Source organism: Phoenix dactylifera, chromosome 8, assembly GCF_009389715.1.
Source record: "Phoenix dactylifera cultivar Barhee BC4 chromosome 8, palm_55x_up_171113_PBpolish2nd_filt_p, whole genome shotgun sequence".
NCBI classification, from domain to species: Eukaryota; Viridiplantae; Streptophyta; class Magnoliopsida; order Arecales; family Arecaceae; genus Phoenix; species Phoenix dactylifera.
Window position 1 is genome coordinate 6,155,273 of NC_052399.1, and position 23,295 is coordinate 6,178,567.

Sequence of the window (23,295 nt, forward strand, 5' to 3'; positions counted from 1 at the left end):
AAGTTGACACAATCGCCCATGAGGTCGAAAAACTTATGAGAGGAGAGTGGGGAGGTTATAGCTAAGAGCCTCTCTACCAAAGTCTGTTCTAAGTTGACATGATTGCCGGCAAACTTTAACCTCCTTTCGCAGCCCCAAGTTCTTTAAATCAGTTTGATAGAACAACACCTTTACCATCCAATAGCAGCTGGATCAAACTTTTCTTGGTGCTAACCATACACCCTCATGAATACTGCTTGTTCTTCTAGCATAAACATCAGGATCTTAGCCTTTCAACCTTGTATACAGGACCAGTATCCTGGAAAATTGCTGTTGCTGCGGCCATGGCCAAATCTATCCACATCTCTCCAGCGATTCCATGGAAATATTCATCACCTTGCTATTTCTCTTCTTGAATCCCCAACTGCATAGCAAAAGAAACCTTTGCCTTTTGTTGTGGGGTAGAACTGTAGAAAGAGAGGCCAAAAGGCTTGGAAGCTACACAATCTTGCAACACAAGCAGGCTGATATTAAAGGAGCTTAGCTCCCTTAAAGCAGACTAAATCCAACTCTTTCTATCTCAAGTTGATCAGATTACTTGTACATCCACTTACTGGAGGTTTGCAAGTTCTGCTAAAGCTTCTTACCGGTCGAAGATTCTTACAGTACTCTTTGAATAATTTTCCTGCACCGCCTTTGTTCGATATAGCAATTAAGCCGTCTGCTTCCAAACTATTAATATAGTGTTGCATACTTGCATTAACTTCCCAGTCTTCAGCCGATGAAAATATTCAGGAGTTGAATCTTCTCTGATCCGTTTACATCTTGCCCCCAGTTCTGGTGCTTCCATGAGGTTCTGTCTTGCCATGTTAATGCATTTATTCTGATTGGTATTTCTAAGTTTTTTTTCCCCACATGAACTAGTTAAAATTAATGAAAAATAAATGGAAAATTCACTCAAGAAGCACCATGGTCTAGTCTGGGTGGTGTAACCGTTAAATTATCAGCCTGCAGTTTATTAGGTCGCGCAGCATATGACAATTAATCTCCATGTCTGACCCAAAGAAAACATTCATTACAGCAAGCATGAGTCCACAAAGATCCAATAACAAGATATCGTGAGACGAGGTCAAGAACCTTGACAGAGGAATTGTTAAACAAGGTTACAATGATTCTGGAACATTCATAAAGTAGACCAAATCATACAGCACTTGCAATGATATATAACCAGTTGACTGCTTTTTTCTTAACATTTTTTGCGCTGAATTTAAATTCACAAAGGGACATGAGAATTGATACCTAGTTAATGAGGTAGTGAAATATAAAGATTTTTCTTTGCAGGAAAACTTGACTTGAAGATTCAGCCTGATTTAACTGTTTTATTGTTATATGTGTTCTAGAAAAATAAGAGGACAGATTTTCTTTAAAATTGTGCAGAGCATGTAAAACTGGGTATTATAATATAGGTTCAAAAGTTCACATCTTTTATCAATTTTTGTTAACATGCAGAAATCATTCTGTGTTCCAGATAGGCACATTATGTGATTGAAGGATGTTGACTTGGTCACCCTGGGAAACTCTCTCTCTCTCTCTCTCTCTCTCTCTCTATATATATATATATATATATATATATATATATATATATATATATATGCTTATGAGCTGTCAACCTCCGAATCAATATCGTCTCTATCCTCTGCCTGAGAATTTTGGTTCATCATAAACCTCAAACAATCACCCTCTTCAAGCTCCCATTGCTGCTTCAGTTCATCGATGGCTTTGGATGCAGCAGCTGCAACAGCAGGGTTGCTATCTTGGGCCAGTCTCTATGTAAAGAACCAAAAAACGTCATTAGTTTTTTTCCTTGATGTCGCATATAGAAATAATAAGCACTTACTTGTAATGCCCCCATGCCAGCATTTCCAAGAATCCACATGGATGGGGCTGCTGCTAGTGCATTTGCTAGAGCTTGCCTACAAATAAATAACATGCACATGAATGTCAGTCATTGCAACTTATCCTCAAGAATTAAGGCTTTGGTTGCATCCTTTCTTTTTCTTTCATCAATGAAATGGTGGTGATTTTGTCACCTTCGATTAAACAAAAGGGAAGAAGAAAGCCAATGACACGTATAGGTAAAAATTTTGTATTAAGAAGCAAATTTCTATCTAACAAGATCAAGGTAAACTGCAATGGTTGTAGTATAGTGATATTCTGTTTCTGCAAAACATGTATTAAATTATTTTGAATAGTAATTTGGTCATATATTTGTCAACATATTTTATATTTATGGTTAGAATAAAATTCAGACAACCAAACTTTGCGAGGAACCTAAAGTTAATGAATATAGTGAGAGTTGAACTTTACTGTTATGTTACAAGGTATGAAAATCTTTATTGTTTGCATTTTATGTGCAATGAAATTGCTAATTGCACCAATAGTTGCTCCTCATGTTTCATAGGTGAACTCCAAAGCAAACAAAGTAACAGATTGCTAATTATACTAATGCTATGGCAAGGAAAGACATTTACTAGAATACAATTGCACCTATCTTTTAATATTTTATAGCATTCATGATAAATAAGTAGCGAACTACTTGTTGTTCTCTGGCATCATTGAGGTAATACAGACAAACTGACAGACACTGGATAAAATTTCACACATGGCTTTCATATGATTTGTAACTTACACATCAAATATTAAGATGTGCCTGTATAATTTCCAAGGCAAACTTTTCCAAAACCATTATATCAAGGCAAATTATTTATTATCTAACATTAAATCATCATAAAGAACTTTACCAGAATACAACTGTGCAGTAATCTATCTTTAGTATTTTAAAACATCTGCAAATTAAAATATGGTGAACTCTTTGCTCTTCTCTGGTCTGAACTCCAAACAGAATGTGAAATAACTGACCCTGGATAAAGTTTGGAGAGTTATTCTCATGGGGGTTTGAACTATCTTATGTATCTTGTATTTGGAAAGTACAAGTTGTAGTTCAGTATATATTTCCAGACTAAGGATATCATGGAAAAGTTGTTACGATGCGATATTAAATGAAAAGAAAGGACAATTAATCCTGTTGGCTGAGAAGTTTTAGAATTATGGATCTTTGTGTTTTCACATATCCAATTATTCAATCAAAACAGATGACAGGAGGATGACTTTTGATTGATTGATTGATTTAAGGATAATAGCCCCATAAAAGTAAAAAGCAACATACCTTGTATTAACATCAGGAGAACTTGAACATTCAGCCAACAATGAGACACTACCCTTCCCATCCATTGCATCAAGATCAATAAGAGTTGCTACTAGCAATTCAAGCTTCCAGTATGAAAACCAAAATCGAGAAAATAAGCAAACGAAGAAACTACAAACAAAACATAAATATTGGCCATATTAGAAAAAATCACAGGAATGCACCTCCTCAGGATTGGTGTAGTCAATCCCATCTGCTTCAGACAAGGCAGATGCCATGCTCCAGTATGCTTCCTAAATATCAATGAGAGAAGCATGTTCACTGTGAATTTAATATAATAAATCAAATAAACAATGAACACATTAAACTAGAAGACACCTCTATGGCAGTAATACGATCAGTAGAGACCTCCCTGGCAAAGAGATCAAGAGCTTTTCCATTCTTCTCGAGTGTAATAAAACCCATCATATCATTAACAGAGAAAGAACCTTGCTTTGGAGGCCTAGAAAATGTAATTTCATCTTTTAAGTAATAAATAGTATATACACAGCAGATATGCCAAGGAGAGCAAGGAGAGACTGCGAAACCTTTCATCACAAAGAAGTATAAATTCATTCCAAGTCATGAATTAGAGTCTACTTGGCCTTGGAATATAATTTTTTAACACAGATAAAACCCAAGAAGTCAAAGAGCTTACCGCTGGTGTAACTTGTTCACCATCATGTCATGGATGTTCCTAACAAACTGCAATGCCCCCGACCCCCCACGCCCCGAAAGAAAAGGTTAATGCATAATCTAAAGAAACTTACTATTTCTAAGTATTCAATACAATATTTACTGAATGGGTTTTGATTTTGAAAAGTGCCTTAAGATTTTTGGGCATATGGATATCATAGACATCTTCCTCCTAAGCTTGGAACCAAAATTTGCTATTAATTATATGAAAATAATTGCAACTCTAAGGTTTCCAACTTAAAGGTTGAACAAATAATGCTGGTCTATGTGGACCATATCAAGTATATAATAACGGCAATCAACAATAACAACAAATGAAGCACCAACAGTTAGAAAGTATTAGTAATATATATTAGATAACATCTCTGCTAAAACTTGAATGTTAAAGCCATCAGTTGATGCTAAATTGGGCATGATATGGACCATTGAATGCTAATAACTGACTCCAGCACTAAATCATCATATTGGATCTACTAGAATCAGACTGAGTATGTCTTCTACCTTCAGAGCCATAAATGCATCTTCCATGGCACGTCGCCTGACAACAAAGTCAGCTCGCCGCAAGTCAGCCTGGCAATAGATTAAAAATTGTTGAGCAATGCACACAAATCAAGTGCCAATGATTGTGAGCTCAGTTGCTTGGCACCTCTCCCCTAAGGGTTTGCCCTTGGAGGAGGTCCAAGGTTTAACTCCTGAGTACTGTTCAAAAAAAAAAAAAGAAGAAGAAAAGCACACAGATCAAAAAAAAAAAGAAAAGCACACTGATTAAATTATCATTAGTAAAAAAAGTTGATGGTAGTTACTTACTTTGCAACAATATGAGCGCATACCAATACTTGGTATGCCAAACCAGGTACCATATTGGTCGTACTGATACTGTAATAGAATAATACCGGTATAGGATCCAGTATCGAGACAGCGAACTTTGGTTAGGACTCTAGCTAAAAAGATTTGTATATGCATGCCAAGCTTATTAATGGTACTCCTGAATCGAGATGACATTCACTGAAGGTAAATTGACAGTCTTATAACCATGTTTGCTTTAATTCTGAAGGATGTTGTCAAATTTATTTCTCCAGTATACTGGTCCTGCATTTGGTGTAGGTACTTGGGTCGTTCATTTAGGTCTTCAATATTATGCAGCATAATTTCGATTACTGTTCAAGATAATCACCATGTAGCACACTTCATTTGGGTCTAATCTACTTTCCTATACTGGTTAATCATATTTAAAATGATAAACAATTGGTTTTGCGGACCTTAAGTAATCATTTCATAGCAAGCACCTGCAGCAGGCAGGCCACAGTTTCCAAATGCAGTGCTTGACTGCCACCTTCTTGGAAGTTGGAACTACATTTGACATGAATGCTTGGCTGGGAACCTATTATATTTCATCTATACTTTCCATTGTGACTACCAGCAACATTGGTGTATATATATTATTGATATCATTCCTTTGATTATTTGTATAGTGGTTTGCTGTAACAGCAATATTAACTCCACCATTAATTATATTATTAGTATATATGGCTATTACTATTGTTAGTGGATTGATGTGAGTGGATCCATGTGTTAAATTGTACGTAGAGCATGGAGGAACACACACTCATATAGTGGGAGGTGTCTCACCATCCTGGTGATCTGATCACACATTTCAACTTTTGTGTTTGATTACACTTCCGAGTTATTGCCTAAAGAAAAGTGTGTCACATGATTGCTTCCTTCTGCAAGCTTTCCAAGTATCAAGGCATCAGAGCTTGTCCAAAACAACTTCTCTGTCTTTGACTTATATTGGGCATTTTGAGTAATCATCCAGTCTCTTGAACTTCCGATGTATCAAAGAGATCATACTGCCTGCCATTCATAATCTTCATCAGCCAATGTCAACCACTGGATTGCTGACATAACTGATTGTATGGTTAATAATCTTCTTGGTGCTTTGTTTTCTCCTCTTATAGCCAAACAGAAATGAGTTGTCATTGCTGACATAACTGATTGTATGGTTAATAATCTTTTTAGTGTTTTGTTTTCTCATCTAGTCAAACAGAACTGAGATTGTGCCCATATTTTCTGCAGAATCACTGGTGTTTTTTGTTGCATATACAGTAACCAGAAAGCTTGTCGGAGCCAGATTTCCCTAGTTTGCTGGCCTCCTGCTCTCAAATTGGAATGGAGGGTTTTCCTGTAAATCTCTCAGCCTTTTCTTCTCTTGTTTAGAAGATTATACAAGTAAATGAGATTTTTGATCTCTTTCCTTGCCACTTGAAATATTCCATGCTGCTTCTTTGTCAAATTCCATATGTGCTTCTATCACATTTGAATAAGGGATTAGCAAGCAAAGCTATTTTGTAAGTTTGTATCAACATTTTACATATTCAAAGAAAATGTTTTTGATCAAATATACCAAGATTTCCTTCATTTACCTGGAAAAATCTGTAATTGTAGTATTATAACTTTCACTACTAGTTCCCAGATGTGATGAGCATGTAATAATATATCTTGATAGTACGTTTGCCACTCGCTATTTGTTGTTATTATTGGGGGAACATGCAGGTTGGATCATCTTGAGTCACCTGGTTCCAGATCATTTCCAGTTGAGATCATGAATTTTCATCTGTGGGCAAGTCTGTCGCTGGCAGTTGTTGGCTCCGGTCAGAGTCAAGACTATGGTGTGGTATAGGAGGCTGACTGTACCCAATCTAATTCATTACTACCCCGAACTTAACACTTGGACAAAACTGAATGAAGAAAAGGATTCATATAGAAGCCCAAAATTGTGGAAACAAATCAATTTCACATGGAATGAGCCACTTTTCTTGCTGAATAATTTGACAAACTTCTCTTTGATGCTTTTAAGGAAAACTTACTTAACTAATGGAGCATTACAAGCAATTATGTGTAAAAAAGAAATAGCTAAACTCATTTCACATGGTTGGAATCTTCTCATGCAGAAAATTGTCGGATACGGCACTTGGGATTACTTGTCTATACTGGGTTAGAATAACATATATTTGGAGGACCCATAATGCATTTTCCGTGTCAAGAGATTCGTCTAAATGTGTCGTAGAGAAGGCTCCTCACTAGCTTGCACACCTATGAAGCGCCCACTTAGGCTTGCTAACCCAAATGTGTGAGCATATGGAGCAACTAATGATGTTACAAATATTTACTTCATAATTATAAAGTTTTATCTACTTAAATGAATATTACAAGCACCTTTGAAGTAGAACATCAAGTCCAACATCTTCCACGAGAACAAGTAGTTAATGGATATCACCCTCTAGTAAACTTTAAATTTTATGAGCTCTTCAGTTTTTATTAACTAGCTTGACCAAGTTGAAATGTTTATCACCTAACTAACTAAAATGTATATCACCTAACTAACTTGGAATTATGGTCCCCTCACTTTTGAATATATAATCTTTGATCATTAGAAAATGGTTTTCTTTTTCTCGTAAAAGCTACTCATTTGGATTTATAAGTAAATCCTAACTTTGCAACTATATGAGTGATTGATATTCCCTTCAATTAACCAAGTGCCAGCTATACATACCTTGATCATTTTATCAGTTAACTCGTTCTGCAAAATGGTTGGACAGCAAACAGCATTAAAAAAACATAGCAAACTTTTTTCAACTTTTCCAGGCATTCATTAGAAAGAATATGGATTGTTTTTGTCCTTACATTGATGACCATGCCCGATACAAACCCACATAGCCAATGACATGTTGTAAAGATCACCCTTCTCAGTTAACTTGGTTTCAGTTTATCAGTAAATAATGTAGGTTATCTAAGCATAAATTCTTAAACGAGTGACGTAACAAAATTGAGTCGCTTAGCAGGTAGTAAGGATTTGAATCATCAAAAAGAAACAAATGTAACATTTAAAATGGTACCTCTAGGGCCCCATCACTCCAATGCTGATCAGCTGCTCTCTTCAATTTAGACTGAGCTTTATCCTTTAAGATCTGCATGTGATATACGAAGGCAAAAGTTGCTTGCATGTAGACCATAAAAATTGTATTTAGTTCCAAATTTAGTACATACTGTGGCTATATGGTGCAAACGAGCAGCTTTTTTCTTCACATCATGGTCAATCTTCTCGGTATCCTCCCTTGCACGAGCTTCCAAGCATCATTCATATTTAAGATTTCAAACTAAATTTGTAACGAAAAACTCGAAGAAACTAAGGTCGAAAATCATAGCTAGGACTATTAACTGTAAACAGTTTGACTTTCAGAAATGTACCATCAAGCTTCAGAAATCCCAATCCAAGAACTGCAACATCCTGGCGTGCACGATTATTCAGCCTTGTTATCCCACTGGAAGCATGATCGTTGTTTAAATTTATGTACACATGCCAAATGTAAAGATGCATAACATTAAGAAAACATGAAAGAACAATACTGAAAGCAACCTATAACATATCATTAGAAGATTCAGCATGTTCTGTGCACATGAATTAAGTTAATGTGCACCTATCTTATTTCAAGGTTGTAAGTACTGATTCATATGTTCAGGTGTACAATCCGGCCCCATATGACACCAGCACAACAAAGGCTCAATAAGCGCCCATATCAATACATGGTGGGGTGTTATCCCGACTCCAACAATACACCATGTGCATGAATGGGTCTGTACCATACTGCAACGGTCCCTACCAGTAAGGCACTAGTGTAGAGTCTAGTACCAAGACTTGAATCATTGTCTTACTTAACACAGCATCTAAAATGACCAAACTACTAATTCATGATTTGTGATATAATGAGTGAATAAAGAAAGGAACTAGTCATGGAAACCTCTAGATTCACAAGGTCTTTTGGAAGATTATTATGTGTTTATTTTATTTTGGCAGAGAATTGGACGTAGAACCTAAGTTAAAGTTACTTGTTCAATGGAAGCTCTAGATAGAGATGCTAGAGCAAAGCTGCACAGTAGTTGGCATATTGTGGAGAAGACTATGATCTGAATTCCTATTCGAAAGGAAAATGATTGATGAACAACAAATGAAGCTATTTTATTATAATTTTGAATAATACCGTGAAAGCAAGATAATGTCATTGCGTGCCCTTTCATTTACAAACTTTGCATCATTGTAGACAAATTTACAAGCTTCAGCTAAGCCTCGAGAGGAGTATCTAGAAATGCTTCCAGGCATGACGTGATGATCACACGATTGAGGAGCATTCCCTCCAGCTTGCTCACCTTCAAGCTGACCGCTGCGACAAGAAAGAGATTGACTGTTTTTTAAACCAATATATAATCTTAAGAGCAATGACACATTTACCAATTATATGGAAGGAATTAGATCTCCAATAGTTGTAGAGTGTGTCAAGCTAGGAGAAATATCTTTGCCAAACAATCCTTCAATTAAGTTCTCTTAGATGTGTTCATAATGCAATGCATACACACGTAGGGTTGAAAAAGAGACTTTTGCATCCATCAGAAAATTCAAAAGAGGTTGCAAAATGAAAATCTAAGCCATCATATGTGATCTACAAGGTCTAAAATGCCAAATAAGAAGTCATATTTTGGAGAACATTTGCCTCTATATCAAATTCTTCCATGCTAATAGTCCTAATGGCACCACACAATTGTTTGATTTTGAGATGACTTGATGTCTAAACAAAGAGTCTGTACGAGTTACAACCGTTGATTAAAGCCATTTTAAACCACATGGAACATATAGAATAGTTTAAATTTTCATGGTGCAATCCCCATCTTTGAATTTAGCAGTCCGTCAAAAAACCCTCGCTTCCACCCTGTTCATGTGTATATGCAAACACAGTGCTTATATGTAAATGCAATCATATTTATCCAAAGAAAGAAGGTTCTCCAATGAACAGATGATCAGTTTCATGATATTATTCATTCTCAATGGAACTTTTTTTTGGTGACTTTAAGTAAAACAAAAAATTCTGCATACATAGTGCTTAAGTGAATTTTAAGAGATAGTGTTTCTACACGACTTTCTTTGGTCCAGAATATCTTTAGTTAATGTGAATGTCTAAGTCAAATTGCTAAGAGGCTGTAATTTGTTAGTCAAGTTGGAACATACATGAAAGAAGTCCAGGATCCTTTGTAAACATGTATTCAAGTTATTGTTTTCGTAACAACCTAGGATCTAACCCAAAAGAAATAGCCAGGAGGTGTTCTTTGGCCCTATATAAGTACCCAATATCTACTCAGTGCGTAGCTATTGTAAGACTAAACACACATTTGCACAAGTCCTCACATACTTGATACTCCTCCCATTTAAGACCTAGCGTTTCGCCAGGTTAAGGATCCAAATCTATTAAAATTCAATTACAAATATCACAAATCTAATCATAAATATCACGGTTAGCCCGTAGTCAATCCAAATGGGCCTGTGCCGCAATATCCCCTAGTCTATATGAAACATGGGCCAAATTTGCTCTGATACCATTTATAATAATCTCAGGACCTCACCTAAAAAAAACTAGCTGGAACTCCCAGATTTGTTCTAGACCAAGATCCACCGTACCGACCGTACCAGTAGATACCGATACTGGTATGGTTCCGATTCGTATCGGTTTAAACGGGTACCGAACCAATACCTTTCCGCGCCACCCCCCCCCCCGGTTCGTACCGGCGTAAACCGGTACCGAACCGGTACCTTTCCGCGCATATGCGCCGCCCCTCTCCATTAAATGCCACTCTGTGGCATTAAATATCCCGCGAGGGCTCGCAGTTCCCGCGAACCAGGGAGCCACGCATGCTCACGGTTCCCAGCTTGCGGGCGCCGTTCCCTGTGCAGGGAACCGCGCACAAGCATGGTTCCCAGCGCGGGGGGCGCCCGGGCGTGCTGCTGCACTTGGGCCGGTGCGAACCGGCCTGGTTCGCACCGGTACACAGTGTAAATTAGCTAGTTCCGGCCCTATAGGGGCCGGAACCGTTTTTTCCAGCCGAACCGTACCAACTGGGGCCGGTACCAGTACGGTATACGTTGAACCCGCCTAAATCGGCCGGTTCAGCAGACCATGTTCTACACAAAGTTGAGAATGAGTAATCCAGTCTGCATAACAAGTTTGCATTGTGGGTTTACTGATTTCTGAAAACTGTTCTTATTCAATGTATTAAGAGCATTTATCCTTGATCTCAGTGTTACCTAGAAATTTGGCACAAGCAGCATGTTAAGTGTTCCACAATTTCTGGACTTTGACCTCCAAAGCCCAAATAGAGACAACCGAGATAACTATATCTAAAATAATGTACATAATGTGTATATATACATATGCTTGGATTCGTAGATAGGAAAGTTGCTGCAGCAGATGGGAGTACGGTTGTAAGGAAGTGAAACCCTTTAAAACTTAGAATAAGGTAGCACTTAAAGTGGTACAAGAGTGACTTCTTCAAGAGATTCCAAAGCAACACACTAGGTATATATTTCCATGTAGTACATGCATTTGTGTGTACATGTATATCACAAATAAGATTGCTTGACTAGTTCACAGTAGTTTATATAAAAAACTATCTTTCACATATGTATTACTAAATAAAAAGATAAGAAGGGCCAGCCACTTTACAAGAAGTCAAGACGCTTCAAATAAGTATCATTCTTGCCCCTTTCGCATGTTATAGAAATCACTAAGTGCCAAATTTCCTGCCAACACTATCTTTCTAACCTCTTTACAAACTTTTTTACTTTTAAGCTTCAATGGTATGGAGAGGGTGAGCCTGGCATAATGGAAAAGTTGCTTTATTGTGACCTGGAAGTCATGGGTTTGAAACACGGAAATAGCCTCTACAAGCAGGGGTAAGGCTGCATACATCTAATCCTCTCCGGTCTCCAAAACGGTGGGAGCCTCATCCACTAGGCTACCTTTTTTGTGCTTCAGCAGAATGCCTTGTTATTTCCACCTTACAGCGAAGTTATCTTATTGATTGACCAGTGGACCTCCAAGTGAAGAAAACTATTTCCTTCAGACATCCCAAGAGGTAGAACCTCTACTTACAATATTGTAAGACATTCTGCCATTGGTAACAAGCCACCTTATGCTTGGAAGCTTTTAGCTCTCACTACTCTTGTTTAGTATACTTAATGCACACATTCATGATTGACCACTAGGCCTTTTGGATAATTTTATGGCTCTGAAGCTAATAAATCTGAAGACATGACCTTTACATCAGATCCAGATTGTTAAATCCAGTTCTACATAAATTCATGTTGAGTGTATGAAGGGATTAGTCAACTTTCAGTCAAACTGACGAAGACGGTAGATATTAAACAGTACACATCATTACTGTGTTAAAGAATAGTGATGAAGCTTTCTGTTGCAAAATCAAAAAGATTTTTGCAGAGATATAAATCAAATGTGAAATTTTCAAATAACCTGTGCTGTTGTCATGCTTTTTCATCATCAAAAATATGTACCACTTTTGTTAGATCTGCCAAATCAAATATATTACTTTCTGGCGGTTGCCACATGACCAATCAACAGTTGTCTGAAATACTAGGATGCAATATCTTGATTATTTTGTGAGCATTAAATATCTTTCTTTTCATTACTAGACAATTCAGATTAAAATCAAATTATCAGCTTTGTTGATGGATAACATTGAAAATAAAGATTGCCAATAAAGAATTCTAATCCAGGTGAATACATAACAAGGTGGAATACCATGAGTCACAACTGCTGTTGCTTCAAAATTTAATTTGTTCTCCTAGGTTTATTATGATGCCAGTCAATAAGCTTGACTAAGCTTTCATATATTATTAATTCTTTTACATATATAAGCTGTGTAAAGGAAACAACATGGACTTCAACATTTGTACTCTCATTACTTTCAGAATATGAAGTTACCTTGTACCATCCTAATGACAACAATAAATGGTTGATTAGTAGAGGAGGACAATAAGTCATACCTAGAAACATCTGTGTAATCTTCAGAGTTCCTTAGACATTGTTCAGCTTCACTGCTACGAGTACCAGCAGAACAGCATAAAACTATATGTTTTCTGGAGAGCATGTAAGAATAGGGCTTTCCATCGATGTTCCAAAAACTTTCAGAAGAGACAAGTCTCGCACTGAAATAATGTCCTTTACTTGATTTCCTCAACTCAACTTTTTGGCTCATAGGATTGGATCCAATATGATGTATTGATTTTGAAAATGAACATAAAAATCCACATTGCTCAGTAAAACTGGCCCTATCAATAGCTACTGCACCACCAGAAGTCTTGCTAGCCATAAGTGCCACTAGTTGCATGCAGATAATACACAAATAAATAAATCAGGCATTTCCAATGTTTCAGAATAGAGTTTATGTCCAAGTTAATATTTGCAACCAGATTCTTTTTACTGCATTCAAACTTCATATTCCATGCTTAGCCTGAAAAAGACAAAAATCATTGGTCATATCTTTCAAGTTTTTCTGGAAAATGAAACAGATATGAACATATAACATATGTATAGAGTGCAAAAGCATAAAGGGCTTGTTAGTTCCGTCGTTAGTTTTAGGGAGACAGAATTGTCAAAAACCCCTACTGCATTCACTATTTCCTTCAAAGAAGTGATTCTGTTGGAAGCTTGGTCTAGATGAAAGAGAAATCAGATAATCACCGAAGATGATCGCCTTTACTATTACCTAATCTGTAAATAGTTCAGTTTTTTTTATACAGTTGTACATGCATCAAAAATCAAAACTATTGCATATAACATAATATTAAGCATAAAAACTGCTGATATTTATGTGGGGTTTCCTTTAAAGAGTTAACACAATATATCGAAGCATTTAGATAGCATGTGTTTTGTAAAAATGTTGCATCTACAAAAACAGCTACAAAGACATTTACATGTTTCAGCAATATAACATGAAGATATTAGATGCAACTGTTCATTTCTGAACACAGTATGATTTTTTTACCATACATGGAAAATCCTTTTTTCTTGCCACCTAATTGGCAGGAACAGCGCTCAAGGTAGCCCACTGTCTAGAAAGCATGTCATTATAGAAGTTCCTGGAAGCACCAGTCACCTTCTTCGATAGCAGAAAATGTAGATCAGGAGATATCAGCCTTCATGATTCCCACAATCTCTAAGTCAAGCCCAAACTAGCCTATGATTTCATGGGACAACTCGTTCAATCAAGTGAAGATGTGCACTATTAAGAATTACCTTGTATTCGAATAGTCTATGACACCAAACACAGAACCATCTCTGCATAACCAACAAAGTTGGTTCACAGAGATTTCTCCAAAACTAGTTTCCTGAGACCTAAATAATTATAGCCTGAAGGGAAATCTTACTTTGCTCAAGCTTTTATCAAGATCTGCTTCGAACTTTACTTCAATCATGACCTCTATTTGCAACTCTGGCCACTATCATCTAATGAGGACACATTATGAGCCATGACATGATATCTAATTCAAGAAATATGTTGTCAGGCTTATCTTTTCAAATACATGTTCGCCATCCAGATCGCTGCTTTGGAGGATGAAATCAAGCAAATAATGTGCTTGTACTTATGTTCAGACATGATCTGTCTCTTTGATCTCTCTAATAAGAGACTACACTCAATATAATAGTTCTTATTTGTATTACTTTGTGTTCTGTTATAGAGGATTCCTTGATCCTGCTAGAAATATGCCCATTTTAGCAAATTTAAACCTCAAAAAAGTCATCTCAATTTTGAAAATCTATCGAATCGTTACCCTAAAAAAATTCTAGAACAACAAAAATAAAGTCTTATAATAGTAGCGTGACCATGGACAATGTGAAGCCAGTTCCATAATTAGATGCATACAAAAGAGTCTTTCATGCAAAAGCTGCAATACATAGTAGTGAAGTAGAACAGTAAGAATCCAAAAAAATATAGAGAGAGTAACTCCAGACCTCAAAAACGAAAGATCTCCCTCGACAACAACAAAAAATACGGAGCGAATTTGTGACGCCATCATCCTTCGAAGTTGTCAGTGTATCTACGGCTTCGCGTAAACTAAAATTAATTAATAAAGAAGGAAGCGTGGCTCACTTATATTCATGACACAAATTCTAATTCCTATTCGACAAATTTTGCTGGATGGCCTTCAAACAGCCAGAATTTCCATCGCATTTTACGAACATGGTCGAATTTAAAATATCTCGGCACTATTTAGCATGAGATTGACCAGGAGTGAGGACAGAATACGCATATATGGGCAGTGATTTTAGGATCTACCTTCTTAGAGCACGAGAAAGAGTTGAGGGAGAGGGAAAAGGGAGACGCCTGGCCGAAGTATAGGAAAGGGGAATGAATAGTGAGGCGTGGATGGAAAAGTTTTGGCGAGAGAGAGAGAGGGAGGGAGAGAGAGATTGGGAGGGAAGCAGGGCCACAAGTTCGGCATGCGGCCCCGCGCGTGCCACCGGTCTATGGGTTGCGACGGGCATCCGAATACCTCCCACTTTTCTCGCTGCCACGGTCCGGCATCCTCGGCCACTAATGCCACACGGCAGGACCGGTAGAATTTGGTTCACACAATTCTCTTGAACCGGACCTGAATCTATTTTTTGAGTCAGATTTCAATCTAGGCTCCCATTCCAATATTTTCATCAAGATCTGAGTCGATGAATTGGAAAATGGTTGTCAAATGTTCTTTCGTCCAATCAGAAGGAACTATTTTGGTGGGAATGAACCTCAAACTATTAGTAGGTCGGCAGCTATTAATATGATATTGCCTATCTGATTAGTAGCATCTATTTTTCGGTATAATGCAATCAAGCCTACCTACGTTTCCAAACAAAAGCTCCGTGCCATATCACAATGGGGGATAAATTCTCCGGCCAGCTTCTGTGACACATGTAGAACTTCTTCACCAAAATTGGCCCCTTTTTTTTTCCTTTTACGTTACTTTATTTTACATATTTATTTGCTTATTTTTGGATATGTAGGGTGGGGGTGGGAAACCGTTCTTTGAAGGTGGGGTGATGATGACACTACGGCTAATAGATAGGAATTTATAATTCGACCTATTAATTCAATTCGTGAATCATCTGCTTTAAAAAGATTAGGGTTTAACATAAATGAGTTTGGGTCGTAAGTAGGTCAACTTGTTTAACATGTTTATTAAATGGGTTGAATTTAAGTTTAAATCTTTGACTTGTTTAACTCATTTTGATTCGTTTAATAATTGGGTCAGATTTTGATCCGGTCTATTTAACCTGTTTAAAATCTGTTTAATCTGTTTAAAACCTGCTTAACCTGTTTCTGATCTGTTTAACTCAACCCGCTTAATCTGTTTATCCAGTTTAAATTCATCTAATCTGTTAAAAATCTGTCAAACTCGATTAACCTAACTTGACCTATTTAATACATGGGTTAGTGGGTTGGGTTGAGTTACATATTTAATAAACAGATCGGATACAAATTTAAAATTTTAATCCATTTAATAAATAGGTAGGATTTGGGATATCTTTCTTTTCCTCATTTTTCTCTGGATGAAGACCATTTGTCTTCTCCCTTTAGGTCTTTGGCGGATTCTTTTGATATTTGTTCTTTCTATAAGCTGTGGGCAAATAAAATCTCTCACTAGCCTCTCCATACCACATAAAAGGAAAGACGGGAAAAAATAAAGGAAAGCCGGAAGCCACAGCTTTTCTATCTCAAGACAGAAAATATCTCGTCCGTCGGTCGGCCCCAGCATGGAAGATTGGCACTCTCCCCCAGCGCAACGCTGTCCACATATATTAGACGGAAAATAGGGAGTTAAATACCCCGCAAACTCTCGAAGGCCAATTCTATTTCCTTCCCTAGTTCCAACCCACAACCACAAGCCACGACTCGAGAATTCCAGTTGCAGTGAAATGATGCCTCTAGTTGTTTCATTGTTCCCTTGGTGTCACCAGCACTCCCTTTTGATCATCTCCTTCCTCCTCCCCCTGTTCTTCTTCTTCTTGCTGCCGTTCTTCTTAGGCCAAAACAAGGTTATGCAATCAGAAAGGAGAAAGCTGACCTCGCTTCCCACCCCGCCGAGGCTTCCTGTGCTCGGCAACCTCCACCAGCTCGGCTCCGCTGCGCATCGCTCCTTGCGATCACTCTCCGAGAAGTATGGCCCTGTGATGCTCATGTACTTTGGCTGCGTCCCCACCGTCATCGTCTCCTCAGCTGAAGCAGCTCATGAGGTCATGAAGACGCGCGACCTCGCCTTTGCAAGCAGGCCAAAGTCGAGCATGGCCGACAGGCTTTTATACAATTCCCACGATGTCGCCTTCTCACCCTATAGTGAGTATTGGCGGCAGGTGAGGCGAATTTGTGTCCTCCACCTTCTCAGCCTCAAGAGGGTGCAGTCATTTCGCTCTGTTAGAGAAGAGGAAGTGGTGCTAATGATCGATAACATTCGCTGCGCCGCCTCCAACATGCAACCTGTGAACCCTAGCAAGTTGATATCCACCTTAACCAGCGACATAGTCTGCAGAGTAGCTTTCGGGAGGAAGTACTCTAAGGAAGAAGATGGCGGTAATACGTTCCGAGAAATGCTTAGGGAGACGCTAGAATTGCTTGGAACGTTTCCTGTGGGGGACTTCATTCCACGGTTGCGCTGGGTTGATTGGTTGAGAGGACTGGATGCAAGGGTGAGAAACACCGCCAAACAAATAGATTGTTTCACTGAGAAAATAATAGAGGCCCATCTGCATGTTAAGAATGATGGAAGTGATGATCACAGGGACATCTGCGACTTCATCGATGTTCTGCTTTCCCTCGACAATGATAAGAATGACGGTTCCGGCATTTCCCTCGGCAGGGACAGTATCAAGGCTGTTACTTTGGTAAGCCCACTGTGTCTCCTCTTTGTTGCCCTGGCTAACGTATTTGAAAATTTTAGCAGTGGTAGTCCACAATTCAATATCTTTATGTTGACAGGATATGTTTGCTGGTGGCACTGACACGACATACACCGTGATCGAATGGGTGATGGCGGAGCTTGTCAGGCACCCGAAAGACATGAAAAGAGTGCAAGAGGAAGTGAGAAAGGTAGTTGGATTAAAAGAGAAGATAGAAGAGGAATTGCTAGGTGAGATGCACTACTTGAAGGCAGTGATTAAAGAGGTTTTAAGGTTGGACACACCAGTTCCTTTACTGGTTCCCCGGGAATCAATCGAAGATACCAAGTTGCAGGGCTATGACATTCCAGCAGGGACTAGAGTCATGATCAATGCTTGGGCAATTGCAAGGGATCCCAGATCATGGGAGAGGGCCGAGGAATTTTGGCCTGATAGGTTTATGAACAGTTCCTTTGATTTCAGAGGGCAGGACTTCCAATTTATACCATTTGGTGCTGGCCGGAGAGGCTGTCCTGGCATTGCCTTTTCGATCCCCGTCGTCGAGCTCGCTCTCGCCAATTTGTTGCATCATTTTGATTGGGAGTTGCCTGATGGGATGAAAGAAGAGTCACTGGATATGAGTGAATCTGCTGGAATTACTTCACGTAAGAAAGTGAATCTGATTCTTGTGGCAAAACCTCGAATTATTTAAGTCAGTATAAACTACTCTACTTTACAGTACTGTACTTTCTTTTGGCAGTCTGCTAGGTATGTTTGAAGTTCTATGTTTACGAAGACCCATGTCGCATTTATGGCAAAGACTAAATTATTATCTATAAATATATCTGTTGTCCACATACACGATGCCGCTGAGATTCAGATTGGAAATTCTTTATTTGGGAACGGCGATCATGTTTTGTTTGGTAGGAGAAATCTGATACCTATTTACAAAATAGACACAGACCTGAAATAGGCTATGCTAACCATCTTATCCGTACTTTTTTTTCAGGCATAAGCAAGTTCATATCTATGCTAGAATAACCATATGGCCATTCTTTACATCATTTTTTTTTTGCTCGTTCTAGATTGTACTCATAATTTTAATTTTATATTATTAATTATATTATAAAAATATCTAATATAATATGATAATCAATATTGTGATTGTATATCTGAATATATTGTGTATGTACTTGACAATAAGTAAATAACCACTACATATTCATAATTTTCCTTATGTATACAAATACTAAATAATATGATAATCCATACTATACATATTTAAGAATAAACAAAATATTAATATCATTAAACATGAGAATAAAATAGTATAATATTATCGATGGTGTTAATAATAACTACTACATAATTATCATAGTAATATTTAAGAGAGTATTATTATAGTATATATATTTATAGTTTATATATATATAGTATTTATTATGACATAATATTAACATAATATATTTAATATTATCGTTATGTTCAAATAATTATATTACAAAACAAAATACCATAAAGGAATATTAATATTACAATAACATAATATTTATATCATATTTTTTAATGGTGTAATATATTCTACTACAACACTATAAAATATTATTATTTGATATTAATATTGTATACAAGATATTATTATAATAAAATTATTATATAATAATATTATACTCAAATACTAATATTTACTATTGATGTTATCTCTATATTCTTGGCCCTTCTCCCTCTTAAAGATTGGTTGAAAAAAGAGGAAGGGGGAAGGGGACTTTCCTATCTTACTTCTCTTTACAATTTTTTGCTTTTTTACCTTTTTGATGTCCAACATCTCTCTCGGTTTCGAGTATTTACAATAGAGTATTACGTCAAGGGATTTGACCCGTTTCTTTCTATCACATGCAAATTGATATGCATTACAAAGAATGAGACTACATATGTTTTTTAAATCTTTGGCAATTATAATTGCGGCAATAAATAATTATGTACTATCTTCTATCAAGAAAAAAGAAATCGCTTGTCATACATGTGTGACATGTTATATCAAGATTCAAGAGATATACTCGGTCAAAAAAATTTTCTAAAATATAAATTTTCATTTTGACCGGTCTAGTTGCAGGCTCAAGTATTGTTATATCGCCTCAATTGGTGTATGAATCAAATCCTTTAGAGCTAGACAGGTCATTATAGAACTCGAAAAGTTACTCGATTCAAAAGAAAATATCCAAATTGGATGGCCTACAATGTAGTTATAACTTTCGGATATTTAAATAAGCAATGTAGCTTCTGATGCAATGGATATTGCTCTTGGATGCTAACCTACTCGAGGTGGCTTGGTATGTAGTGGGTCTATTAATGATTCTTCTAGGTCATATAAGTTGGGGCCTCAGAGATGAAAAGAGATCTTTCAACAACCAAAATGTGGTGTCACGATGCAGATCAATTGAAGTCATCAAATCTTGTTCCTTGTAAGTTGCAAGGCCAATTTCCTAGCCAATTGTGTTGAAATGGATCACACAACTCCATGTAAACTAAAACAAGGAGCATTAGTTATATGAGAAAGTAACAACAGCGATGGTTGTGTGGTGGAGGTTTGATGGTAGTGGAGACATTTTAGTGAAGACGGTCAGAGCATTAAGGGTGGTAGTTGTGGTCGCGACAATGACAATGATGATAAAAATAGTGTTTATGATGATGGTAAAAAATAATTTTTTTATTCTTCAAAATCATGAAAGCAAGAATTTCTTATTGTTATTTTTCAAAAAATAATAAGAATGATCTTAAAAATAAAAATAAAAACAATAGCATGACATATTTTTCTCCTGTGTTCTTTGTGATCTTATTTTTGAAAATAAAAATAGCAAATAAAAATACACTTTTTAAGTTTCGAAAGAATTAGTAGAGAGAAGGGAAGGCAGGGGGTGGGGTTGGTTAGCGGGGCCATGAGAAGTTGGGAGCGAAGTTGGGCCGCAAGTTCAAAAGTGCCACCAGAATTCAATTGGGTGGCGAGGTTCCGGTTATGGGAGCACAAAACGAACCAACCAGCGGTGGACAATTGGAAACAGAGGGAACCAACTCGCTCACGTTGGTTTGGTCCGGAAAATTCTCTCGACTCGGATGTTGAAGCCAAACTCCAGTCTTGGCTGGCATTTCAATATTTAGGTGGAGATCCATGCTGGTGAATTGAAATTAACAGTCAAATATTGTTCTTTATTCGAATTAAAAAAAAGTCTTAGTAGAGATAAATCTCAATTTATTAGTAGCTCACGGAGATGATCCATGTTTAAGATTGGTCACCGATACCGTCCTCCACAAGGCTGTGAGTTCAATAGTTCCACATGTGCATGCAGTATACTGTGGTCTTTAGGGATTTGACCACATTGCATGGACGGTATGCAATCGAGCCCATCGCGTTACTAAGAGTGAGGCTTCAAATAAGTTCTCAAAGAAGAATGAGCTAATTTCTCCAACAAATGATTATGTGTGGTGTGTGCATGTAAGGTTGATTAGTAGTGGTTTTAACAAGGCGAGATATATACGTTCGAATAAGGATCTTCTGTTGTGACCATAAAGAGATGGATGGCCGCCAAATACCTAAAGACGTGTGTTGTTTGATCGCCGTTCATCTTAGCACAGACTACACCATATAGGATACTGATTGTATATATTCTGCTTCTTTAGATTTTGCAGCCTACATCTTGAGATTAATAGCACATGATGCTTCTATTTTCGTGCTGTATGTGAAAATTCGCATGGACGTGTGTTTAGTTTCACATAAGATAGATGTTACTTACTCATACGTAATTCCTCTTGAATGATATCATGGCCATCCATTCTTATGTGTTTTATCATCACGCATCTACATCACCAATGTAAGTTTTTTCCTTGGAGATACCATTGCTGAAATACGTGTGTTCCGAGGGAGATTTCTTGGCAGGCTGGCTAAAATTTTGTAGCTGGTAGCTGTTTACACCATTATGTATGGTGGAAACTTTACTTCCCGGGGCGTCTTGCACGGTGACTTTGGGCCATCGAATTCGAATTCTTTGCGGCAGGGAGGGCGCGGAAGCTACCGTTTAACGAATGCAATGCAGGCAAGGTGGCTTGCTTGCTCTCCGCCTACCGCGGCGTTGGGCGGCAAGGAAGGAGGCATTGACTAGACCATGCACAAAGTACAAGAGGCATTCGGGAAGCGCATGTTTATCAGACTCCACCCCAGTTTTATTTTCTACCCAAAATGTGTCTGCAGGATTTGGAGACACCTGCCTCATATGCCTAGGCTCTAAAACAAGCATGTGCGCATACGCGCCGCTCAGACCCCTCCTCGATTTTGTTTTTTTATTCAAAATACGTCCGCAGGATTTAGAGACATCTGCCTCATATGCCTAGGCTCTAGACGAATCTAGCCAATGTGAAATCTTTCATTTACCCATCCTCGGACAAGAGCCGTCCTCGGCTCTGATACCAAAATGTTACGCCTCAGCCTGCGCGGGGCACGTGAGGCACTCAGTGCCCACGTGGGGACCATATGAGGGAGGAACATGTGGCTCCCCTGCCAGATCTTGTTCGGTTCCAGAGCCCACACGCGCCGCTCAGACCCCTACTCGGTTTTGTTTTTTTATCCAAAATGTGTCTGCAGGATTTGGAGACACCCGCCTCATATGCCTAGGCTCTGGACGAGTCTAGCCAATGTGAAATCTTTCATTTACCCACCCTCGAACTAGAGCCGTCCTCGGCTCTGATACCAAAATGTCACGCCTCAGCCTGCGCGGGGCACGTGAGGCACCCAGTGCCCACGTGGGGACCATATGAGGGAGGAACATGAGGCTCCCCTGCTAGATATTGTCCGGTTCTAGGGCCCGCATGCGCCGCTCAGACCCCTCCCTGGTTTTGTGATGGGGACATCAGAGCCCTTCATCCAGATGATCCTGAGCCCCCGGATTGAGTCAGACCCGTTTATTTGCATATTTATTTTATTATTTTATTTCTGGGCTTATTTGCATTTTAGGGTTTATTTGTGGATGATTTTATTTCTGGGCTTATTTGCATTTTAGGGCTTAGTTGTGGTTTATTTGTGTTATTTGTGGGTTTATTAGGATTTATTTCTGTGTAAGGGGGTTTATGCAAATTGTGTATTCGGGTCCTATATATAGGAAACTATTTTCATGATTAGGGTTTAATGAAGAATTAAGAAATTTTCTCCCCACCTATTCTCCTCCTCTCTTCTTCTCTTCTCCCTCTTCTCCTCCTCCTCCTCTTTCTCTTCTCCTTCTTCTTCTGTTCTGATTTAAAATCCCATGGAAGTTTTCCTCCAGATTTGGTGCGGCATCAACTTGGTATCAGAGCAAAGGCTTTGCCTCTGCTGCCAAAGCCACGATCTAGCATCGTCTTCCATCTTTCACACCACAACCAGTTCCCTCCCCGACACCACCGCCGAGTCTGTGAAGGCCCAGATCGCCGCCCATCCGCATCCGACCCTCTCTCTCTCTCGGTCTGTGTTTTCACCAGAGCAAAAAAAAAAAAAAAAAACCCTTTGCAGTACCCCGTTCCCGTGGCCACCCGTCACCACGCTCGCGGCCACCGCTTCTACCCCTCGCCGCCGACAACACCAGCACCGCCGCT

General features: G+C 38.3%; 2 protein-coding genes across 5 annotated transcripts; one reads left to right on the forward strand and one right to left on the reverse strand.

The window, feature by feature from the left end:
* Positions 1-1,396: 1,396 nt before the first annotated feature.
* On the reverse strand, positions 1,397-15,233 carry LOC103714004 (senescence-associated protein OSA15, chloroplastic). Of its 4 annotated transcripts, none has more exons than XM_039128809.1 (14): positions 15,101-15,233; positions 12,807-13,273; positions 8,959-9,138; positions 8,168-8,241; positions 7,967-8,043; positions 7,816-7,887; positions 4,421-4,489; positions 3,882-3,928; positions 3,563-3,686; positions 3,409-3,477; positions 3,206-3,309; positions 1,877-1,952; positions 1,613-1,805; positions 1,397-1,580 (listed from the first exon to the last, which is right to left on the reverse strand). In XM_039128809.1, the coding sequence occupies exons 2-13, from the start codon at positions 13,148-13,150 to the stop codon at positions 1,635-1,637; spliced, it is 1,407 nt and encodes a 468-aa protein (XP_038984737.1). In that variant the 5' UTR covers positions 13,151-13,273; positions 15,101-15,233; the 3' UTR covers positions 1,397-1,580; positions 1,613-1,634. The 4 variants fall into 4 exon arrangements, with proteins under 4 accessions (XP_038984737.1, XP_038984736.1, XP_026663062.2 ...); XM_026807261.2 differs by lacking the exon at positions 1,397-1,580 and adding an exon at positions 14,776-14,861 and having other exon boundaries at positions 1,592-1,805; positions 15,101-15,221; XM_008801100.4 differs by lacking the exon at positions 1,397-1,580 and adding an exon at positions 14,776-14,867 and having other exon boundaries at positions 1,592-1,805; positions 15,101-15,215.
* Positions 15,234-16,651: 1,418 nt separating this feature from the next.
* On the forward strand, positions 16,652-18,538 carry LOC103714005 (cytochrome P450 71A1-like). The gene is made up of 2 exons (XM_008801103.3): positions 16,652-17,685; positions 17,780-18,538. The coding sequence occupies exons 1-2, from the start codon at positions 16,723-16,725 to the stop codon at positions 18,389-18,391; spliced, it is 1,575 nt and encodes a 524-aa protein (XP_008799325.2). The 5' UTR covers positions 16,652-16,722; the 3' UTR covers positions 18,392-18,538.
* Positions 18,539-23,295: the final 4,757 nt, after the last annotated feature.

Coding starts and splice junctions, on each gene's coding strand:
- LOC103714004 (XM_039128809.1), bottom strand. CDS start 13,150: ATGCAACTAGTGGCACTTATGGCTAGCAAGACTTCTGGTGGTGCAGTA. Junction 9,139..12,806: donor GATTACACAGATGTTTCTAG/GTATGACTTATT, acceptor TTCTTGTCGCAG/CGGTCAGCTTGAAGGTGAGC. Junction 4,490..7,815: donor GGAGTGATGGGGCCCTAGAG/GTACCATTTTAA, acceptor ATCTATTGCCAG/GCTGACTTGCGGCGAGCTGA.
- LOC103714005 (XM_008801103.3), top strand. CDS start 16,723: ATGATGCCTCTAGTTGTTTCATTGTTCCCTTGGTGTCACCAGCACTCC. Junction 17,686..17,779: donor GTATCAAGGCTGTTACTTTG/GTAAGCCCACTG, acceptor TTATGTTGACAG/GATATGTTTGCTGGTGGCAC.